At 40.9% G+C, this 24,218-nt stretch overlaps 1 protein-coding gene across 4 annotated transcripts in view; it reads left to right on the forward strand.

Moving 5' to 3' along the window:
• EXOC6 (exocyst complex component 6) overlaps positions 1-24,218 on the forward strand; it is a 314,975-nt gene that overhangs the window by 182,950 nt on the left and 107,807 nt on the right. For 2 of the 4 annotated variants that reach the window (XM_089690302.1, XM_089690303.1), the window contains exon 19: positions 13,981-14,010. The exons of the other annotated variants lie outside the window; for them this stretch is intronic. In XM_089690302.1, coding sequence (XP_089546428.1) covers positions 13,981-14,010 — 30 coding nt within the window. The remainder of the gene's footprint in view (positions 1-13,980; positions 14,011-24,218) is intronic. 4 annotated transcript variants of the gene reach the window in all.

Consider the following 24,218-nt stretch of genomic DNA (forward strand, 5'->3'; position numbering starts at 1 on the left):
TCTATTTTCACCAAGCTGCTTGGCAATTGCCCCGTAGCCCTTTCCAGCCTTGTGGAGGTCAACAGTTTTGTCTCTGGTGTCTTTTGACAGCTCTTTGGTCTTGCCCATAGTAGTAGTTGGCGTCTGACTGACTGTGGGGTGGACAGGTGTCTTTAAAGAGCTCAGACAGGTGCTACTAAGTTAGATTAATGAGTGGAGTAGAGGTGGTAGACTTTTTAAAGTCACAGTAACAGGTCTTTGAGAGCCAGATTTCTTGCTGTTTCTTAGGTGTTCAAATACTTATGTTCAGCAGTGCAAGACAAATAAATTCTTTGAAAATCATACAATGTGATTTCCTGAATTTTTTTGTAAATTCTGTCTCTCAGAGTGGGAATGCACCTCCAATGTGAATTTCAGACCCCTCCATGATTTCTAAGTGGAAGAACTTGCAAAATCGCAGGGTGTTCAAATACTTCTGTTCCTCACTGTATATCCCATAGGTTGTGAACTCTACAACTTTCCTACAGACTAAATAATAAATATTGATTTGGGTTATTTTCACAAAAGAAATGTAACAGAATACATCTTGGCCTAGATTTATGAAGAACAATTATTTATTTGCAAACTTTTATATCAGAAACAAAGAAAAATGTGGGTTTTTTTTTTTCAAAAATGTTGGTCTTTTTTTTTTAATTTAGCAAAAAATAAAAACCCCAGTGGTGATTAAATACCACCAAAAGAAAGCTCTAGTTGTGCGAACAAAATTATAAAAATGTAGTTTGGGTACAGTGTTGCATGACTGCGCAATTGTCATTCAAAGTGTGAGAGTGCTGAAAGCTGAAAATTGGCCTGGGCAGGAAGGGGGTAAAAGTGCCTGGTATTGAAGTGGTTAACAGATGAAAATAAACAAGTGAAATGGGAAATTGTTTGTTTTTTCATTTAGTTGAATAATAATTCTGCACACTAGTTGCTCAATAATTGTGCACGCATGGATATTCTCCTAAGAAAGCCAAACTCTCACTTTTACTTTCTTAAATATCCATGTTTGAGGTTTATTAACATTTTGGATTGACTGAGAGCACTGTAGTTGTTCAATAATGGAATTAATCCTCAAAAATACAACTTGCCTAATAATTGTGCACACATTGTACAATCACTTTAAAGGGTGTACAGTGTTAGCCAAAAATATTATCAGGAAAGTCCAACAATAGGCAATACTCTTCATTAGCCAATTGAATATATTTTGCAGTCCAACCCCTTCAAGATAGCCAGGCATGGTGTGACGTCAAGACTCAAAAACTAACGTTACAGAATATATTCAGCTAGCCGATAAAAGATAGCACCTATATTTTGCTTTCTAGTTCCACTTAACCACCTCCTGCCCGCCATATATGACGGGCGCAAGGTGGTTCTCTCTTTCTGGGAGGACGTCGTATGACATCCTCCCATTCTCACTGCGCATGTGTAACTCAGGGAACGCACAGCGCGGCGATCGGCGGTGCGCTGTGTCCTTCGGATACAGCGGATCACGGAAAGAGCCAAAGATGTCGGCTCGGTCATGTGATCAGCTGTGTCCAGTCACAGCTGATCACATGTAAACGGGGAAATGCCGGTTATGGGCATTTCTCTCCTCTCGAGCTGTCAGCAGGAGAGGAGAGACGGTAATCGGCTTTCCGCGGAGGGGACATGTACACTGATCATCAGGGCACTGATGATCAGTGTAGCCCTAGCAGTGCCACCTGTCAGTGTCCATCAGTGCCTCGTGCCACTGCCACATCAGTGCCACATATCAGTGCCTACCAATGCACATCAATGCCACAAATCAGTGCCAGTCAGTGCCACCTATCAGTGTCCATCAGTGCAGCCTATCAGTGCCCATAACTGCAGCCTCATTAGCGCACATCAGTGAAGGAGAAAAATCACTTATTTACAAAATTTCATAACAAAAACTAAGAAAAAACATTTTTTTTTCAAAATCTTCAGTGGTTTTTGGTTTGTTTAAGAAAAAATAAAAAACCCAGAGGTGATTAAATACCACCAAAATAAAGCTCTATTTGTCACAAAAAAAATGATAAAAATTTCATACAGTGTTGTTTGACCGCGCAATTGTCATTTAAAGTGCGACAGCGCTGAACGCTGGAAATTGGCCTGGGCAGGAAGGGGTATAAGTGCCCTGTAGGCTAGCGGTTAAACTAATTGATAAAGAGTATTTACAATAAACTGATCACTTTTCAGGGTACATCTAATATACAAAAAGCTAGAACTTCAATTTAAATAATGATTTTGTTAATTTAGTTTTTTACATAGTATTACACCTTGAATATTTTCACCAAACCAAAAACAATGTTCCTGTACTATGACATAATAGGATTATCTGTGATAACCATTGTTCTTGTCCATAAGTCTAAAAATACATGAAGAATATTTTTCTTAATGTATGCAAAGTGTTGATATTCTAGTTTTGGAGGCCATATATCAAGCGGCAACACAGTCAAGTAGATTTATTTATCCATGTGGAGAAAATAACATTTTAATTCCACCAAGACTGAATACCCAAGGAATAATTAGACATTTTGATAAATAGGATGTTTATTCATAGATATTCTCCATAATTATATCCATCTTTTGGAGGAGAAATCAGCAGCAAGTCTCGGTGGACTGATAAATAATGAATTTGAGTGATTCCACTAAGTACATCATCTAAGTACTGCATCTAAGCTACCCACATAATGTCACCAATCTGCAGGGTTTTTTTTTTAAATAGTCAACTCATCTGTGGAAAAGAACACTGTTTTGGGTCATCTTGCTTCTAACAGGCAGATGTATCTGAATTGAAATGTATGCCCAGCCAAAACCTTTAATTTTGGATAGAGTGTTGAAGGATGACAACAGTTATACAAGACAGGAAGTGAAAGAAAATCTGCAGTAGGGGCGCAGCCAGCAATAAAAAGCTGACAGGGGTTCTAGCCTTTTGTCACCCAGACGTGAAGCAAGGAAAAATGTCTCTAACAGAGCCCTGGAGAACAGCAGAAACTTTTTAATTCTTTCCCACTATATACAAAATAAAAAAAGAAAAGCATTCTGATTGGATGTAGCTGCTGTTCAGCCGTCAATTTTTTTGCCTAGTGCCTCCCAATTTTTCACTTGAGGACAGGAGGTGGTCGACAGTGCCATTGTTCCATAGGAAATAGGACAAAATTTGCATTATGTGGTCCAAAGTGATTTTGCTGAGAAATCACTTTGGACACCCCCCCCCCCCCCCTAGCATTTTTGGCTGTGGCAATCTTGAGTAAGGGCAGATGATTTTGGAGCATTTACTTCCTGGTATCCATCTGCCCTTAGCTTATGTAAGCAGGAGGATGTGCTTAGCTGAGAATAGCCCTCCTCCCTTCCTGAAGTCTCCTGGGATATAGGTCATCATTTGCCTAGGCTGCAAACCAGGAAGCGACTGAAGAAATGTAAAAAAAGTTTCAAACGAGTAAATACAATATATCTTCCTTTATATTTACTAATGCAAGCAGCATAAGGATTAGAATAGTCAATGTTGACTGAGAGAATGAAGTTCCACTTCAAGGACTTTGAAATTTTCCAAAAACCATCCGCTAAGGCAGTGATTTCCAAATTATGGATGTGACATGGAAGATCACAGAATATGATCAGGAGGTTTATTGAGGAGGAGTATGGTGCTGCTCTCCAAACGTTTGGGCATCTGTTGTTCCCTAGTGTCATATGGGCATCCTTGTGGAGAAGAAAGCACTAGAGACAACTTGGGTAGGGCACTTGTGGACCAGAAGTGTCTGCAGACTGTAAACTATGGCTGCCATTTTGGAGAGGCCAGTGTCCATACTGGGCATTGAACATCTTGGGGAAGATGGTGCAGGAGTGGAAAAACTGTTTGTTGCTGTTTTACAGTGCCTTGAAAAAGTAAAATTTTCCACATTTTGTCATATTGCAACCAAAAACATACATGTATTTTATTGGCATTTTATGTGATAGACCAACACAAAGTGGCATATAATTGTGAAATGGAAGGAAAATGATAAATGGTTTTCCAAATTTTTCCAAATAAATATCTGAAAAGTGTGGCGTGCATTTGTAATCTAGTGGAACCAATTGCCTTCAGAAGTCACCTAATTAGTAAATGCAGTGCGCCTGTGTGTAATTTAATTTCTATAAATATAGCTGTTCTGTGAAGCCCTGAGAGGTTTGTTAGAGAACATTAATAAACAAACAGCATCATGTTTATTAAAGGCCAAGGAAAAAAACACCAGACAGGTCAGGGATAAAGTTGTGGAGAAGTTTAAAGCAAGGTTAGGTTATAAAAAAAAAATACCAAGCTTTGAACATCTCACAAGCACTGTTCAATCCATCATCTGACACTGAAAAGAGTATGACACGACTGCAAACCTACCAAGACATGGCCATCCACCTAAACTGACAGGCGGAGGAGAAAGCCAGCAGGAGGATCACAATTAACCCCTCAATGACTGGCCATTTTTACTGTGTTACTGTGTAACTATCGGGCATTACTTGAAAATAGGGCACTATAGCTGTGTAACTATCGGACATTACTTGAAAGTAGGGCACTACAGCCAAAGTGCCCAACCCTTGAGGTGCTAATTGTGAATCTTCTGCTCGGCTCCCACCCCAGGAGCTGTGGGGTTAAATCTGTGTGAGATTGTTTGGCTCCTGTTAGTTGATAATGATGACCTGTGAAAGCATGTATTCCTCCTCCTACCTTAGTAGAGATAAGCACATAGTGTCAGCAGGGTCCCGCTAAGTAATTCCGGACAGTTGCTCAGCTCCCTCCAGCCTTTGAAAGTCTGCAGTCTCCGGTGCCTCAAATGCTACCCAGTGTCTATGGGGATAACTGTTTTTTCTTCAGGCTGGAGCTGACTCCTAGTTAGTCTGTCAGTCACAGGAGAGGGTGTGTGGTGACAATAATTTTTTTCATGTGTCAGGCTTTTTCACTGTAGGAAAGCAGAGAGATTTCAGATGACTTGCTGCTTCTTCTTTGCCCAGACTAGGGACAGATGACTTCTGCAGTTATGCTCTGTGAGGTAGACTGGTCATTTAAATTTAGATTTTTTTGAGTTTAAACCACTTTAACCACTTGCCCTCCTGAGGATTTACCCCCCTTCATGACCAGGCCATTTTTTGCATTACGGTGCTGCATTATTTTAACTGATAATTTTGCGGTCATGCAACACGAATAGCAAAAAAAGACTGACCATTTTGAGAAAAAAAACAATATTTTGGACTTTTTGCTATTAAACATGTCCAGTAAAAAATTTAAAAAAATCAAATTTCATCATAAATTTAGGGCAAAATGTATTCTGCAACATGTCTTTGCTAAAAAAAATATCCCAATACGTGTAAATTAATTGGTTTACGTGAAAGTTATAGCGTTTACAAATGGCGGTATAGATAATGGGATTTTTTTTTTCTACTGGTAATGGCAGCAATCAGCGACTTTTAGCGGGACTGTGGTGGGCATTCTGACACTGGGGGGGGGACTAACTTGGTGTCCCCAATGACACCAATACAGTGATCAGTGCTAAAAAAAAAGCACTGACACTGTACTAATGACACTGGGCAGGAAGGGGTTAATCTTAAGGGCGATCAAAGGTTTAACTGTGTGCTGAGAGTGTTTTACTGGGGGGGCAGGGGGTGTGGTCTTCACTGTAAGCACACTGATCTGGATGGCTGTACTGTGCACAGCCATCCCTAGCAGTGTGCTTGAGCTGACAGGGAGGAGGACTGTTTGTAAACAAAACAATCTTGTTCCCCGTCGGAGATGCTCGGTAATCACCGGGTGCCGACGGGTAATTACCAGCCAGGACCAGGTGATTGACATCTGCGGCGCGGGTAGGGCTCGCGCGCGCCCCCTACCTGGAAATGCAGAGTGACGTATATACGAGATCCTGCTCACAGGTGCCGCCCTGTAGCTGTATATCTGCTATAGGGCGGTCCTTAAGCGGTTAATGCTAGGTTCACACTGCAGTGATATGATTTTGATCTGACTTTCAGTGCTGTTAAGTACTGCTTCTTGGATGCAACTTTGGTAAGGCTTGTATTTTCTATGGGGCCACAACTGCACCGGAATTGCACCAAAGTGGTACAGGAACCCTTTACAAAATCGTTCCATGCAGAGTCGCATTGATGTGAATGGACGCTGTTGAAAACAATGTGATTTCTATTGTAATGCAATTCTGTGCGACATAGCTGAAACCCCACTACTGCGAATCGGGTCATAAGGGATAAGTTCCCCTTTTGTAATATGTTCCATGTTACACCCATATTCAGGGTGTAACATATTACAATTGGACCTTCCCCGCACCCCTCCGATCCCCTGTTGTGACAGCCAGCTAGGTGTCACAATTTAAAAAAAAAACATCCATTCACCTTGTTCTTTGAATGGGAAGACTACAGTCCCAGCTTGTAGTCTTCATTGAACTACCACAGCTCTGTGGTAGTTTATTGATTCTTTCTGTCACTGTGTACATGCTTGCCCGTACGAGGTACAGGCAGGCAGATTATACTGACAGTCTGCAAAAGACCTGCATGGCATCAGTGATGCACCAGGTAATGCTTTCCAGGATCCTAAAACAAAAAATAGTAAATGCACATATTTTTACTTGCAAAAAAATGTACGTTATCTCTTTAGTTAAAAGGGGAACTTATCCTTTAATGCTAACACTTTAAACAATTTTAAGGGACAATTTGCTTCAAAGGTTGTTTAACTGAACTAATCCTATGCATAGGAGAAACATTTATGCACACCTTTCAAAATTTTTAAGTTCAGATGTTTTCAGGGAAGGGTACTGTTAATGCTCCAGCACACAAAGACATTTACGACAATTGTGCATTTTCAATCCTGAGGAAACAGTTTAAACAGCAAGGCTCTGCCCCTGCGCAAAAAGCTAACACCATAAAGACATGGTTTGGACAGAGTCATAACCTCAACCTTTTGTGATCAATTGGATCATCGAGTGGGATTTGTGGTCTTCTCATATAACCCCGGCAGTTGATCTCACAAAAGCTCTTTTGACTGAATGGGCAAAGATTCCAGCAGACACACTTTAAAATATTGTGAAAGCCTTCCCAGAAGTGTGGAAATTGTTATGGCTGCAAAGGAAGGGGTGGGGGATCAACTGCATCTGAATTTCCATGGTTTTGGAATGGGATATCCAACAAGCATATATAGTTTGATGCTTAGGTGCCCCAAATTTTCATCCATACAGTGTATATGCAGTTATGCTGTATTAAATAAATGTATTGATATTATTTCTTCACTTAACATGCTTGTCATGTATTTGGTTACCATTTTTTCTATATTTTCAAATTCCACACTGTTGTTTGCTGTCAATAACCCTCACCCCCTTACCTAGTTAGTCCCCTTATACTTTTAATTTTCATTTAGAATGAGTGGACTTTAAAAATGTTCCCCATTTAGGATGGAAAATAGTTAACACTGATCCTCTTAGAATAACTTTTATTCTGAGCAGTAATCCGTGCAGTAGTGACGGCATATGACCTTCTATAAGAATATTTTTTACATTGAGCTAAAGATTATTGCTCATTAGTTTTCTTTCCTGTAATCCTTCTAGGTAAAGACTGGCAGAAAATAATGCCCACTAATGCTTGTACTGCAATGTATTTACTTGTAATCTGACTTTGATGTATTAACTGCAACAATTATATGAACGCTTTTGGCACATTTACTGTTGTGTGCATTCACAAAATACTGTATATAATTGCTTAGACCTCAGTGATGAGCCTATATTTTTAAAATAACCTGTGATAATAAAATTAGGCACAGATTACAGCTGCATCATTGTGCGCAATATGTGTCCACATCAATGCACGTTCCATCCTAAACTGCCACTTATATTGCTAGTCCCCCTGTGTTCTCTCCAGTGTTTCTACTGCTTTTAACTTGGGCAGCTGTGTTTTTATTTATGCCGCTCCCAGGTGAGCCTACCATACAAATGAGAATTAAAGGCAACTCCACATCCAACCTTGTCATTCCTTTTGTGTGCTGGATTGTTCTGTGTAAAAGGTTCTTGAACAGAGGTGTAACTAGAACCTTCAGGACCCCCATGCAAGAAACGATAAACCCCTGCCGGTGCCCCCACATGGTGGCAGAATGCCAGGGCCCGGTCACAAGTGTGACCTTTGTGACCCTGGTAGTTCAGCCAGTGGTGTCAGTAGTTTTATATTTTTGCTATTTTTTTATTTATTTTTACCATTATATTTAATTTTTATTTTTTTTACAATGTTGTTTGGGGGCTTTGGTGAGATATCAGGTGTCTAAACAGACCTGATGTTTCACCTTTGAGACAGAAAAATTAGATTGACGACACAGTCTCAGTTTCTTTCTCTGCAGCCGCAGCAGCACAGAATGAATGGACATGAATAGCTCTGTATAGAGCTTCCTGGTCATTCACAAACTGAAGCGTAATAAACAAAGTTTACTATGCCTCAATTATGAATGAACAGAGTCAGTGATCAGTACAGATCACTGACTCTATTCATTAAGACAAGGAAGGAGCCAGTAATTTACACAATTACCAGCAATTCTTCCATCCTGAAAGCATTCCCTGCAGTAACCGGCGGGAGAGAGGAGGGGGAAACCTGGCAGCGCTGCAGAGGATCTGGTGTGCATGGGGGGGGGGGAGCATACAGAAGCCCGATCACAGCAGGAGGTGGATAATAGGGGTGGCGGGAGGGTATGTAGAGGAAACGATTCCCTTCATTTTTGTCCTACAGCCACTGAAAGCTCCCCCCCTCCCTGTTGCCCCTCCTATCCAGGTGTACAGGGGGGCGCACAATTGCGACCCCTGTACGTATGCCCCTGTTGTTGATGTATGTGATTATGGAGAGAAGAGGTTGCAGTGACTGGACACTGAGGGGACAGTGTAGTTTTGGGAACCCAGGCTGCATCTCATATTACCCAGCTCCATTGGAGGTTTCCTTTTGCTTAACAATATAAATTGGCCTCAATGTGGAACATTTTGTATTTGTGACTGAAGAGTTTGGTGTGGATCTCCATTGTTCCATATAACCCATTCCCACAAATGATTACAATTACCATAGCTCTTTTACCAAATAATAGCCAGTGGGTTTAACGTACCTGTTTGTTAGAGAAGAACAAGCTTGTAAAGTTTCATGGTTTCTCTTTATATATACCTTAACATGCTACTTATAGAATTTATATACAGCAGGGGTCTCCAGACTGTGGCCCGGGGCCAGATGCGGCCCTTTGCTTGCCTTTATCCGGCCCTTGAGGCACTAGTCCTCTCGCTGATACAAGACACTATTCCTGCCACATTTCACCAACAATGGGGAATAATTCCTACCACTGACACCAAAAACGGGGTACTATTCCTCCTTCTAATATCTAAGATATTGTTTACTCTTACTGACGCCAGTGCAATTTCTACTCCCCAGTCTGGCCCCCTTAATGTCTGAAGGACAGTAAACTGGCCCTTTATTTATAAAGTTTGTAGATCCCCGATAAATAGGATAAGAAAGATCACAAACATTTGAATAAATATTGAATGTGATGACTTCTACATTTTGAGAACAGACCTGGTGGTGAGAATGTGGTATGATATGAACATTTTTTACATAATTGTGCAGCAGTCTCACCATGTATGGAGTGTGTACGTAAGTATTAAAATTCATGGAATGGAATTGCAAAGAATTTTGTTGGTTAGTACGGTATGTCCAATTTTCTCTCCTTCACTGCTGATCAGCCTAAGATGAACTGGACTAACATGGATCTTCACATTACCCTATTTAACGATTTTAAAGCTGCAGTTTGGGCTCAGGTGCCTCTTGGTGTATGACTGTTAGCTTAATTTATCACTCCAATATTTTATCTTCAGGTAACGTGTAGATATCTCAGGTGAAGATAGGTTTGTGTTAATGAGAAGGCCTATTTGTTAAGTTATGGTTGGATTAGAGTTGGAGGCTTGGGGGTTAAGTTGAAAATGGAATATTCAGAAACTTTATAAGTGTTCATTAATGAATAATGACATGTACAGCAACAACATTTATTTTCAAAAACAGGTTTTTTTTTTTAAAGCAGTGCTTGAGCTCCAGTCAAGGGACTTTGTCTAGACTGAGACCATGTCATTAGTTTGCTGTATCAGGAGGAAGCATTTCCTCATTCTCTTCTTCCCCATTGATCAGACTGCAACATTGTCACTTTGTATCAGTTGAGAGGCTGTAGCAGCAGAATATCAGACTGACATTTGTGAACACAGCCAGGAACTGCACAGGCACCAGAATGTGTGTCATCCCAGCATCTCAGTCCAAAGAGTAAATGGTGACCCTGGATGATGCCTAAACAATGATGGCTCCATTCTTCTGGAGAGAGACAGCTGAAGCCTGCATACTTTTAGGATTAAAATATACAGTATAACTGATCGTTAAGTCCTGTTAAGAATTCATTGTCAATCTTTAACTACTTGCCAACTGCAGATAGCCGAATGACGGCTACACTGCGGCCGGCCAGTTCTGGGAGGGCGTCATATGATGTCCTCCCAGAATGCACTCTCCTGTGCGCCCCCGGCGATCTCCATGATCGCTGTGTCCTACGGACACAGCTGATCACGTGATGTGGTAAAAGGCCAATCACAGCGGCCTTTTACCACGTGATCAGCTGTGTCCAATGACACACTGATCACCAGGAAATGCAATTGCCAGTTCTCGGCTGCACTTTCCTCACGCTGTCAGAGCGCGAGGAAAGTACTGCCGAGAACCGGCAGTTGTCAGAGCAGGGATCAGCACCGATCATCAGGGCACTAATGATCAGTGCCCTGATGATTGGTACCCAGCAGTGCCACCCACCAGTTCCGCCCACCTGTGCCCAGCAGTGCCACCCAGCAGTGCCAGTTACCTGTGCCCAGAAGTGCCATCTACCTGTGCCCAGCAGTGCCACCCACCTGTGCCCACGAGTGCCACCCACCTGTGCCCACGTGTGCCACCCACCTGTGCCCACAATGCAGTGCTGCCAGTCAGTGCCCAGCGGTGGTGCCAGTCAGTGCCCGGCAGTTGCGCCAGTCAATGCCTAGCAGTGCCGCCAGTCAGTGCCCAGCAGTGATGCCAGTCAGTGCCACCTATCAGTGCTGTCTGTCAGTACCCATCATCAGTGCCACCTATCAGTGCCACCTACCAGTGCCGCCTATCCGTGACACCTCATTTGTGCTGCCTACCAGTGCTGCCTATCCGTGCCCCCTCATTAGTGCTGTCTATCAGTGCCGCCTATCAGTGCTGCCTCCAAGTGCCAATCAGTGCCACCTATCAGTGCTGCCTCATCAACGCACATCAGTGAAGCAGAAAATTTCCTGTTTGAAAAATTTTATAATAGAAACTTTTTCTATTATATTTTTAAAATATTTTTGCAATTTTTTTGTTTATAGCGCAGCAACGATTAAATACCACCAAAAGAAAGCTCTATTTCTGAGAAAAAAAATGCTAAAAATTTCATATGGGTACAATCTTGCATAACTGCGCAATTGTCAATCAAAGTGCGACAGCTCTGAAAGCTGCAAAATGGCCTGGTAAAGAAGGGGGTATAAGTGCCCGGTAGGCAAGTGGTTAATTAAAGCTGGCCATAGACAGACAAATTTCTTTCCTGCAACCATGGGTGAAGTCCTCCCCATCCGGAGGACACAGTGATTACTGCCAGCTGCTATAACAGCCGCTAGCAATGATCAAATGTAAAATCCAGCAGCCTGGTTGTACCAATGTTGATCGATTGGTCACCTTGGGTACATTCAGCCTGCCCATACATGGTTCAAATCTAGGACGGTTCCTGTTGAACTGGCCAAGATTCGAACCATCTATGTCTGGCTTAAGAAATAGGGTGATTTATTGTATGGTTTAAGTGTAAGAGTAGATTTTGGATTCTGATTGTTGTTAGAAGTTAAAGAGAAAGTCTAGATATGGGTATTTTATACATTGTTACATTGGTCCAGTTTGGATCAATGTAACTATGTATATACCATACTTGGCCAATGCCCCTTGAAGCTGGAAATGACTAGTAGACTCCACTACTCCAGGGATCTTGCTTTTGGGTCTCATGCTGAACAGTTGGCATTTTGAACACAAGAGAATGGCTACTAAGCACAGGCGCCATTAAGAGAATGCTTTGCATTTTCTGAATGAATGCAAATTGTTCTCTGGTTGGACAAGGTGGAGAGTAGGATGTCACTGCTTCACCTCCCTACCTCATCCAATCAGAGAGCACTTTGCAATCATTGAGAAATTGCAGAACATTATTATTGGTTATGTATGTCAGGTGAAGGCAAGATTGTCTGAGGATTGTTTCCAAATGACTAAATCTCTGAGAAGAGGATTGTGCCTTCTATTAAATGTTATATTGTGTTTTCTTGCAGTGTATATGTCTTATTCTTTATCATCTTTTTCACTGTCTGGTGTGTTTCTCTAATAATTTGCATGTTACACCTTGCAGTGTGTTAATCATATTGCATGAGGCTGAGTACGTCACAGAGAATAAAAAGAATGAATTCTGCACTGCTGACCAATAACTTAACAAATCAGATAATAGTGAGTGTGGAGAGAGAGAATTTCCAGGGAAAATTAAAAATTGGCACTGTCTCTGCAAATCAGTGACAGTTGGCAATTCCTCGACACTATTCATTTGTACCACAGTGCCTAGAGAACAGAGCAAGCCTTGTTACAAGGTCTGCCTGGAGATGTGTTATTTGGTACAGTGGACCTTGCATGAACAAATTCTATTCTAACAGTATAATCTACATTACCCCACAGCTTGGTAAACTCAGTGAAATGTGTAAGATTTTGGTGTTAAAAACATGGCTCTGCTGACTTTATAGTGCTTATTAAGTCCCGCATTTGGAGAATGAAAAAGGCAGCAAAAATATCATGCCATTGCTTCGAGGTTAGGTTTGAAAGAAATCATTGTGAAAGAGCCCTACACATACTACAATAATAAGAAATATTAGCCCTTTTAAGGGTGCGTAATAGAGGAGCTTACCATCCAATTTTTTAAACAAGTTATACAAACATACACTTTGCCTAGGGCCAGTTGACCCACCATTGTGTGTGTCGATTGTGGCAGAGGTTTGTGGGACCATAGTAATAATCACATGCAGCAGCTGCCATGCTGCTTATCTAACAGTATTTCATTAAAAATGTATCTGCATGCTTAAAGCGACATTAAACTAAAAAAAAACCTGTATTATATTGCAGCTTACCAGTTATAAGGGCTGGCTGCTGCTTTAGTTTTCTTTTTTAGCCTTTTTTCACCTGGTAATCTGACCAGTAAGTCTGTTATATTTCAACTTCCTTTACCAGACCAAGCTGCCTGCAAAAGGGTTGCTTACAATGGTCAGCTTTTATTCATTTATGTAAAACCTTTATCCCAATAGGGATAAAAACTGTTGCTGGAACTGCTTTAAAAGTGTTAACTGGAGTTCCACTTTAATTTGTTAGTCAAGTCCCTCTAAATCTGCTGTTATATCTGACACTCCAGTCTCTGCAGACTGACAATGCTGCTATCCAAAAGTGTTGCTCCTTCACAGAGTGGAGATACCCTAAGACAAGAAGTGTTTTACTGGCCAGATCACCAGGTGAAAATGAAGAGAAACAAGGCATGAAAAATAAAATGAATGCAGCTACAACATCTATAAATGTGTGTTTTGGGGTTTATTACCACTTTAAGAATGCTTAGGATTCAATTGAGTTACATAGATGTATGCAGTCATATATGTGGTTATGACTGGTTATAGTTAGCCTGTTTGTCCCAGAAGCTAAGCAACAGCAACCACTCAATATGCCTTGCTGGGCAACATGCTAAATACTTCATAGACAAACACATTTATAATTCCTGGGCTTAACTATATGTAATTCTAACCTTCTTCTCCCTAATGTCTGCCTCTAACATTTTCTTTGCAATTAACATCTCCCTATTTTTGTCTTTTAACCACTATGCTGCATTCCCTCCAGAGTAACAACAATGACCATGGAGCTATGTCGGTGAGTGATTGTCAGCTAATAAACTAAGCATGTAAAGGTTATGGGTGCATTTGTTGTTGGCGGCTAGGGGTCTTATTAGTGTGAAAAAAAACCCTTTATTGTGTACATAATACTTACACTGTGATCTGTGCAGTTGACAGGAGAGACACACTGGAATGCTGGAAGTGACTTTAAAATCCCACTATGTCAATAAAGTTGTCAAAAAGATTCTAGTAATTTCTTGGAAATAATGCAGTGCCACATGTAACCATTAGATGGCAGTACAGAGTTCTTTCAGTTGGTGTAGTGTATAATGACTATATGTCTAGGCTGTAATAGGACAAGTCTTGTGTTTGTTGGTTGTTCAGAGAAGTGCTACAAAAGAAAACACAAAATGCTATAATAATTAGGCCATAAGAATATCTGCTTACCTATGTCTGTGTTTTGCTTTTTGGATGCATCGTTTGACAGAATAGATAATAATGCATAAATGATTTTGTCCTGCTATCATCCTAAATTCTTCTTTCAGCCAAGGGATTTGTGTTTATTCAGCTCCTTACTACAGTGGCATTAAAGGTCCTAGAAAAATCAAAGATCAATCCAACCAGACCATTTATGGTTGGATTGGGGATTCTTTGTATGTCTGTAAACTCCTCGTCACCAAGACTAGTCAAACATGACAAGTAATCAGCCAGAATAAAATTTCTTTATCATTTTCATCAAGCTAAATCATTCCTAAGCTACATATGTTGTTCTTGCACACGCACTCATTATATTGTTTGGTAGCGGATCGTACATATGCGGCAAGCCACATTTGGATATCTGCACATTGCTACATGCACAGACTGTGAGACATGGACAAAATGCAAATCCAACCAAATGCAAACCTGATATTCCTAATAGCAATTGATCTTTTAAAGAGCTGAGCGTTTTAAAGTAAAACCTATTATTAGTTTAAGACGTCTAAACAGTTGCCATTAATAAAACAGAGGTTCAGACATGCATTGTCATTTACTTTGCAGAGTGCTTTGCTCCTGGATCTTTGAAACTTGAGGGATCCATTTATTTAAATACTGACTTCAGTTCCCAAGGTTGAGCTTGGGACCATACCATCGTATAACTGATCCATAACTGTGATAGGTGGTCGTGCAAGCTATTGAAGTAGATGGACCCAAGTCTAAATTCAAGAATTGGCCATTTAAGCCAGTGAGCTCTGAAAGATGCAAGCATTTTATTCATGCCAACAGGTTCAAGCTCTACACAAGTGACACAGCTTCTGAATGCATTCTTGATTGGGGTTAATTCATAACTTTATGACCAGGACACATTTTGCCACTTTGCAGTAAGAATTCATCTTCTAATAACTGTCCTGGAGGGAGGAGAAAACGCCAGTAAAGATCTTGCAGCAATGGGCATATCCAGGAATGTTGGATTCCTAGTCCCCCCATTAAGCTGCTTGAGTCCCTCCACCAACCCCTATGTCCTAGACAGAGTAGTTGCTAAACCACTGAGCCCAGTGGAGGCCATTCATCCTACACAGGAAGCATCAGTTGTGCAACATCTTCAGCCAGCGGTTTCTGTTCTTTCCAGCAGAGATTGGTGGTGCAGGCGGCAGGAATGAAGTGAGTATTTATTGCCTTTTTTATAGGAGGATTGTTTTACAGCAACTATCGGAGGTATAACTGCTTTGTGTAGTAACAGAAAAGTATGTTGTTTTTCTTTGGAAAGTCTAGGCTTTTTTTTTGTAGCATGCTTTAAAATAAATAATAAATCTCATTTACACTTAGTATTCAGATACATACTGAGAAAAAGTTGAAAGATATATATTTTTTTAGTTATTCTAAAAAAAAAATGGAAACAACCATTTATTTCTGCCCAGGTACACTCTAGAGACATTTCAGAAGTTGCTGCCAAGCAGAACAAACTACTGTAATGGCATTGCTTATCTCAATACAATCAGCTGTGTGGTGGCGCCACTAACACTTGGTGCTGCTCATTATTTAAATAATAAATTATTCTCCTTGTTGCTTGCAAGAATGGGAAAACCTAACATTTGGGCAGTATGATATGTAAGAAAACTGATCAAGTACACATTTGATCAGATCTGTGATATCTAGACTTTATGCCCCAGTGCTGATCATCTGAGGAACAATAGAAATGTTTGTACAACAGCCACATAAAATGGCAAGTGTGTTCATTATGTGATCAGATATTCTGTTTTCATTTAAATAGTAAAAAGAAGGAAAGCCATTCTTTTCACACAGTCTGAATATTGGCAAATTAGATCTTTAACCACTAATCACCAAGTCTCCTGGTCCATTTATGGGCACTCAGAGGACCTGAATGACAGAGGTTGTACCCAAAACAGGTAACAAAGGACTAGTCATCGGTATTGCCAGTAAGATTCCTAGAGCTAGTAATTTCCCTATTACTGATTTATAACTGTGTCTGTGTGAAGGTGGCCATCTTGTTAGTAGGGTAGGACATTTCTTCCTTAAGCCAAAGTTGCCCTCTAGGATAACTGGTAATCTAATTAGTGGTGGAGTAATCAAACAACAGCAGGAGAGGCACACAAACACAGAACCACAGAAGAAATGGGGCATTGGGATTCTTGCACTGCAGGTCCTCTGACACAACTTCCTCTCCAGCAAGAACAGTGAATAACACAGTAGTGACATCACCAAATCTCATGAGACTAGCAATCAATGGCAGCATTGCCTGAGGTCTCAAGCTGCACACGTAGCCCTATGAGGCTAAAAAAAAGCACTGATGTGTTTCCAGGAGGAATTCAAGAGAAAGGGGTCAATTTTTAGGTCACTTCCCTGCCACAATTAACATTTCTAGGTGTTTCCTAAAATGTAGCAAATTTTCACTTTTTGAGTTCATGTGCAGCTTTCCCAAACCTAGTTCAGGAATAAACTGTGTTTACTTTTATTTACAACCTTGGGCCTCATATAATAAAGTATCTATGTGTAATATCAAATAAGATTCCTCCTTTTCTTTTCTGAACAGCATTGAAAAAATTACTTTTGGGTGATTAAAGCCTCCTGTTTCCTGGGATGTTGTTCTATCCCACAACAGGCAGCCCCACCTTGCTGGAAATGCATTGAAGGATAAGTTCACCTTTAGTAACATGTTACATGTTACATGTTACACACATATTTAGGCTGTAACACGTTACTATTAACCACTTCAAGTCTGGACACTTTCACCCCCTTTCTGTCCAGGCCAATTTTCAGCTTTCAGCGCTATCACACTTTGAATGACAATTGCGCGGTCATGCAACACTGTACCCATATGATTTTTTTACCATTTTTGAGACAGATAACACTTTATTTTGGTGGTATTTATTCACCATTGTGATTTTTATTTTTTTGCTATATAAATGAAAAAGTCCAAACATTTTGAAAAAAAAAGTGTTTTTGTCATAAAATTTTGCAAATAAATAATCTTTCTTCATAAATCTTGGCCAAAATGTATTAATCTATCTTTTTAGTAAAAAAAAAAATAACCAAAATTAGTTTATAACCAAAAATTATAATTTTTCAAAAAATTATGTTAAAATCTGACATAGCAGTATTCAATATCTATATCTCATGCCATTGATGGCATCTAAGATCAAAAGTCTGTAAACTTACTTTGTGAAGATTTCCACATATTTGCTTCCCTGAATTCTGTGACGTATTCACTATGCCCAGTGAGTGGGCACTGCTGTGTCACACATTTCACAGAGCCTGCCTTCTGAACTACAGAGGAGGAGTTTTGGAGGGCAAGGTCAGTATGTGATTCACTGCTTGTAGGCTGCAAGGTACCGTGGGATATGTAGTCCTTAGAAATTGAAAGTAAACAGCAGTGGAGAAGCTGCAGAGCATGCAGGGAATCCAGGTAGATGTGGAAAGAGATGTCCAGTGGACAGGCAGCACTCACAACATGAATGGAGAACTTTCAAGTAATCTTATATTGGATTGTCAAATATAACTATTATTTGTATTGCTGTTACTGAGGATATAAAATGAAAGTGTATGCTGCAACCATAGAACTCCTTTAAGACTTATAAAATTTATATGCCAGCTAGTTACTTGTATTCATGTAGCTCTAAGTCACAACAGATTTTTATTTTTTCTCTCAAGGCCGCTCTTTTCCTCCAGACATGAATATGGAAGCTTAGCCTTTTCTCTGGGATGGGATTAATTTGCCAGGAATACAGTAAATGTCACCAGAGTCGAGAATGAATTATGTGGAATACAATGACCTTTCTCTAGCCAAGCTCAGAGTGGGGTGTTTGCTTGTGCTCCGGCTCAGGTTTAATATTATGCACTGATGAGAATGTGATAAAGCCACGCATACATATTTTAAGCATGAGCGGAATGAATTATTGGCACAAGGAATCTTGTCATTACAAATCTCCACTTGCCTCGCTGCGGTTTGTCTAATCTTTCAGAGGCTCACATAAGAACCTTTTGGATATTCCAACCAAATTAGAATCTTTTGTTTGCAGAGAACAATGTTATCCTGACATTAGGTGTAACCCCTGTACTGCCCACCAGGCCAGCTAAGATTCAAAGATGACATTTCCTTGATAGAAGGGTTAAATGTTTCTATTGCCAGTATTCCCATATTGGAAAGCATTATAGCTTTTTATCAGTGGTAATAAATATGACTTTGTATTCTGCTCCTTGCAGATTTGCCAAGAGCAACATATCCCGGGTTCATGTCGCCCCCGACCGCAAGGCTGTTTGTCAGCATGTGTCTCCAATTTGATTTATATTTGAAGCTCCTATGATTTCAGTGTAGTGTTTCTGTATTAGGTTCTGCCAGAACAGAAGATAAGGCCATGCTTGTGTATAGATGAACTGTCATCAGACCATTTACACATGCTGATTGCACATTGCTAGTGACCTCTCTTAAAAAACAGTTATATACTGTTGTTCTTTGCTGATTGCTCTTTATCTTGGTGAAACCTGTAGCATGAGACTCAACCTCTCTATTTAACAAGAATAATCTGATGGAGAATATGAATGATTTGCTACTCTTCGAAGTGATTGTACCCTCTCTCATAATAGTCATTGACATAAATATTGCAATTTTGGGTTCAAGACATATATGGGTTCTTTTAATGCCCAACTCTGAGCAAAATTAACCCCTGCAGTGGAGCTTTACCTGCACTGCAAGTGTTGTTTTGGTCCTGGAGAAAAAAAAGATTTACTTATTCTATGCTCTGCTCCTCCCCACAGCTAGACCGGCCCCTGCTGCTTTTTCTCCTCAGTCTAGGATCCTGAAGATCAGCAAGACCAAACTAAGGGTGCAAATGCACTTTGAAAAAATTATGCTTCTACAGGAGTTTAATGTTTTGCCTGTAAAAGCAGCTTAATATTATCCTATGTGTCCATGCACATAAGGACGTTTAGTGGCAGTGTTTAGGCCCCTCCCACGCGGAGCAGACTCTTCCAGGAGCCCGCTTGCTGAGCAGAGGATCTGTCTGCTGATCCCTCCTGGGCAAGCGGATGGCTGATCCATGCCCGCTCCGCTTATGCCAAGGGGACACAGACACAGCCTGCTCTCCTCTATGGGCGGTCGGATGTAAATAGACTGCCTGTCTGTTTACACCTGATTGCCATCTGATTCGATCCACTAGACGAAAGGGGAATGGATGTAGGTGGCACCACTCCATAGAGAAGAATGAAGGATCCGCTAAAAGACTGACCACCCATGTGAAAGGGGCCTTAGATGTAGAAAAAACCCCCTTCTGTTTTCAGTTTTTGAGACTAGTTATTTGGCTCTATATGAGCGTTTTTTTTTCTGCCAAGGGAACAAGCATTTTTTAAGCCCAGTATGCATGGACCCTAAAGCTGATTCTCTTCTCCCCTAGAAAAAGGGAGCTATTAACCCTTGCAGCGCAGATGCAGCCCAGTACAAGTGATACTTTTATACTTTCTTGAGTTTTAAAGCTGTGCTACAAGCATATGGATGAATGCGCAGTTGAAATAAAGTTGTAATTTGCATTAAATTTGTAATTCCAGTCTGTTTGCAGCTTTACAGGAGGCTGGTGCCAAAAACAAAGTTTGGTACTTGTCCTTGCTCTGTTTAAAAATACTGTACATTCAGTGAATTTTTTTTTTTTTGCAATGAATACATACATTAAATTGTAGCTTTATCCCTGAAACCCCAAAAGGTGGATTTTTTCATTTTACTGCGGAGCTTTTAAAAAAAAAAAGCCATAGATTTCATCAGGTTCATCAGAGGGTTAGGCTCAGGTAAAGAGTTATATTTATAGAGATTAGGTCAAAGTTAAGGGAAACCTATACTGACAGCACTGTGGGGGGCTGCCATTGCCTCCTCACAAGACAGTTTCTGGCTGTTTAAGGGTACTTATACTTTTTCAGATCAGCACAGCTCCAAGCTTGAGAAAAAGACTCTCCATACCAACTATAAACATTATAGTGATTTTAGTAAAAGGCATTGCAGATTTTTACCAGCTTTTGTTTATGCTGATACTTTTGCAGCTATTTCCTCAAAATGGTTTTCAGTGTCTGCTATAACTTTATCATCAGTCTCAGTGTTGTAATTAAAAAAACATTGCATTGCCTGTAGATGTATTCCCAGTTTACTGGGGCAGCACAGTGGCTTAGTGGTTAGCACTTCTTACTTGCATTACTGGAGTCCTTGGTTCAAATCACAACTGGGTACCCCAGTTTCCTCCCACACTCCAAAGACATGCTAGTAAGTAAATGGCTCCTGTCGGAATTGGTCCAAGTATGTGTGTGTGTATGTATGTATGTATATATATATATATATATATATATATATATATATACAGGGGCGGACTGACAACTCATGGGGCCCCCGGGCAATAGGGGATCATGGGGCCACTGTGTCCTTGCCCAAACTCAAAAAAGCCTATGAAAAAGGTACTAGGGGCATCTCATGGGGCCCCCTACTGACCCCGGGCCCTTGGGCAGTGCCGAGTTTCCAAATGGTCAGTCCGCCCCTGTATATATATATATATATATACTGTATACTAGGTAGGGTTACTAAATTGTAAGTACCTGGTGGATACAGTGATGTCAATGTAAAGCACAGTGTAACTTGTCAGTACAATATAAATACCTGCAATAAATAATACTGCAGTGACAAAAGGCTCATTGGCACAAACTTGGGGAAAGTACTGGAGATGCCTGAAATGTTACTTCAGACTCTGTGCAAGCTGTTGGCCAAAGCAGTGAGCCATGATTCATATGAACAGGGAATGAAATGAGTAGTGTATGTTATACCTAAAATATACTGTTGCCTAGGTTGCAAGAAATTAAATTTATACAGTTTAGATAGTCATATAAAATCATAGATGGGTGCAGATTAAAAGGTTTATATCCACGTTAAAGCCCAATGCATGAAAGAAAATACTGGTAATGGGCTCCTAGCAGGTATAAAAATAATAATCTCTGACCGCAATACTCACCTCCTCTCCAGCGCTGTCTGTCCCTTACCTCACTTTTGGGTCCTGGTTGAATGACCCTGGTAATATTGAACCTGAGAAGGTGTCACCAAATCGCCCTGCACTCACAGGGTAATGATGTAGAGAGTGGCACTGATGTCATCATGTCAGTGCCATTTTGGGCATCAGCAAGGACCACCTAGAACCCCAGGTATCATATATTGAGCTTGAAATCTTTTGGAAAAGGTGGATGTTAGACACGCTGGGGGGGGCCTCCAGATGTTGAAAGAGGGGACCAGAAGCCAGGAGTTGGGCTTTAAATTACAAAATGGCATGTGTAGCTACTATAAATGTTGTATGCATTTTTTTTATGAAAGTGAAGTTTACCTTTAAGCTAAGTTCCTGTGAAAATGTATTTTCCTGTGTAAAGGACTGGCTCCTTAGCCTAGTTCACACTTGTACAGGTCAGGAATGCTTGTAAAATCTCACACGTTCCTGACCCACAGACAAAATGCACTGCTCTTTAGCACAATCGCAGGGTACCATTTTAATTCTTAAAATAATTTCACACTGATCCATTTTTGCCGTGTTTTTACCACATTTCTGGCACGGTTTTGACATGTTTTAACATGACGTGACTCAAAAAACGCACAGTGGGTGAATTTTTTATGCGTTTTTGCTGCATTTTCTATTGATTCCAATAGGAAGGTGCTTTTTTTGACAGGTAAAGATTTATTGTATAATGCACAGACAGGTACAAGTATGACTGTCAAATTATTACAAAGACAGCTTAGCATAAACAGGTTTCCAGTTGGAGTCAGCAACGAAGATATCGAGACATATTACATACATTCCAGCTAATACAAAGGACCATGGAATATTGTTAATACAATTTACCAGAGCGGAGCTACTCCTGCACTCACCACAGCATCAACAATGTCCCACAAACCCATCCACCCACACTGCATACCGGTAGGTGGACCTCACACGGAGGCAGCTCTAATAGAGTGGGGGAAGACCGGAGAGGCTCTTTCCTTTCTCTGCCATTCCTTTTTCTCTTTTTCTCCTCTTTGGGGGAGAGGTGAAAGGGGGAAAAAAAGAGGGGGAGGGGAGACGAGGGGGAGCCTCAGAGAGGTAGGTAGTGCAGGGGCAAAGAAAATATTAAACTGCTACACCAAACTTCCATTATTAGACCAACACATCGTCATCTGTTCCATATGCATCAATCCAAGCAGATAATATTTTGTCAAATTTTTTTGGTTTCTACGGCCTTCCAACCATCTACCATGGGTGGGTTAGATTGTTTCCATTTTAAAAGAATTCCCCATCTAGCATAAGATAGTACTAAAAACAGACACAACTTAGAATATCTATTGGATTCTTTGTTGTTTATGCTGCCCAAGAGCACTAGTTTTGGATCAGAGAGGGCAGTTAGACAAGGCCTTCGGGGCATCAAGGACTGACTCCCAATAGGGACTGATAGATGGACATTGCCACACCAAATGGAAAAAAGTACCAGGAGAGGAATTACAGTGAGTGCAAAGAGGAATAAGTGAAGGGTAGATAGCTGCCGACTTCTGTGGGGTATTATAAACCCTATGCAAACATTTGAGCTGTGTAAATCTATCCCTAGCAGAAATCATATTAGTAACATAGAGACCTATGCAGTCCTCCCAGTCATGATCAGTGAGGTCAAGGATGTTAGTTCTCCATTTGTCAAAGGATTTGGTGGAAGAGGAGGAGTGGTCCACCGAGAGGCGAAGACAAAATGGAAGACAGCGGTTTTCTCATCACCTTCTACGTCAGTAAGCGTTCTGTCGTATCCAGCTGGAGCACAGTCTTGTCAGGAAATGTAACTTGAGCCGCGTGTCTTAGTTGTAAGTATCGAAATTATATAGTATGCGGTAATTCAAACTTATCCCGCAGTACTACGAAGGAAGAAATTCTCCCAGCAGTAATGATGTGTTTTAAGGTGACATTTAGTTTGGCGACCCAGACCTGTGGATCAGGAAGACGAAAGAAGTCGCAACTGAGGATTACCCCAAAGGGGGATGTGAGGGGAGTAGGTTGCTTTGTCTCTATAGATCGCCCTAGCTTGTACCGATACACCTTTTGTTGTTTGTATGGGTCCCGTAACCAAGGGGTGAGCCTTGGGACCCCGATATACCAAATTACGCAAAGCTGCATATGATCCCAATAAAGCTGCTTCCAGAGTTACCATCGGATTATGCTTAGGCTGGCTAAACCACCACCGGACCGTTACCAGCACTGCAGCCTAGTAATAGAGTTGAAATTTAGGCAGAGCCAGTCCCCCTTGGAAAGGAGCAATTTGAGTGTCCTTTGCGCTAGTCTAGGAGCTTTGCCCAACCATACAAAGGAGACTATAATTCCATTCGGTTTAACAAAGAATGCTTTGGTACGGGCATCGGGTGTTTCTGAAGAAGACATTTTGGAACATATATCATTTTCAAGAAATTAACTCTACCCACAGGAATAATATTTTCTTCTATATAAGCCTCCAGCCGCCCTCTCACCCTAATCCCCGGATAAGTAAACTCCTCTACCCACTGTAGCGCTTTACCAGTATTCACTCCCGATCCTAAGGGGTGAAAGGAAAAACAGGACAGACTTCGCCCAATTGACCCGGATACCCAAAAAATGTCCAAACAAACCAATAATATCCAGAGCAGACCACAACAAGGAACCCTCATCTTATAGATACAGTAGGGTGTCGTCAGCATATAAAGAATTTTTTTCACACTGCGTTCCCACCCTGCACCTGTGGGTCCTGACGCAA

This window comes from Staurois parvus, unplaced genomic scaffold (genome assembly GCF_062004578.1).
Source record: "Staurois parvus isolate SC_StPar_1 unplaced genomic scaffold, SC_StPar_1.0 ptg000525l, whole genome shotgun sequence".
In the NCBI taxonomy this organism is placed as follows: domain Eukaryota; kingdom Metazoa; phylum Chordata; class Amphibia; order Anura; family Ranidae; genus Staurois; species Staurois parvus.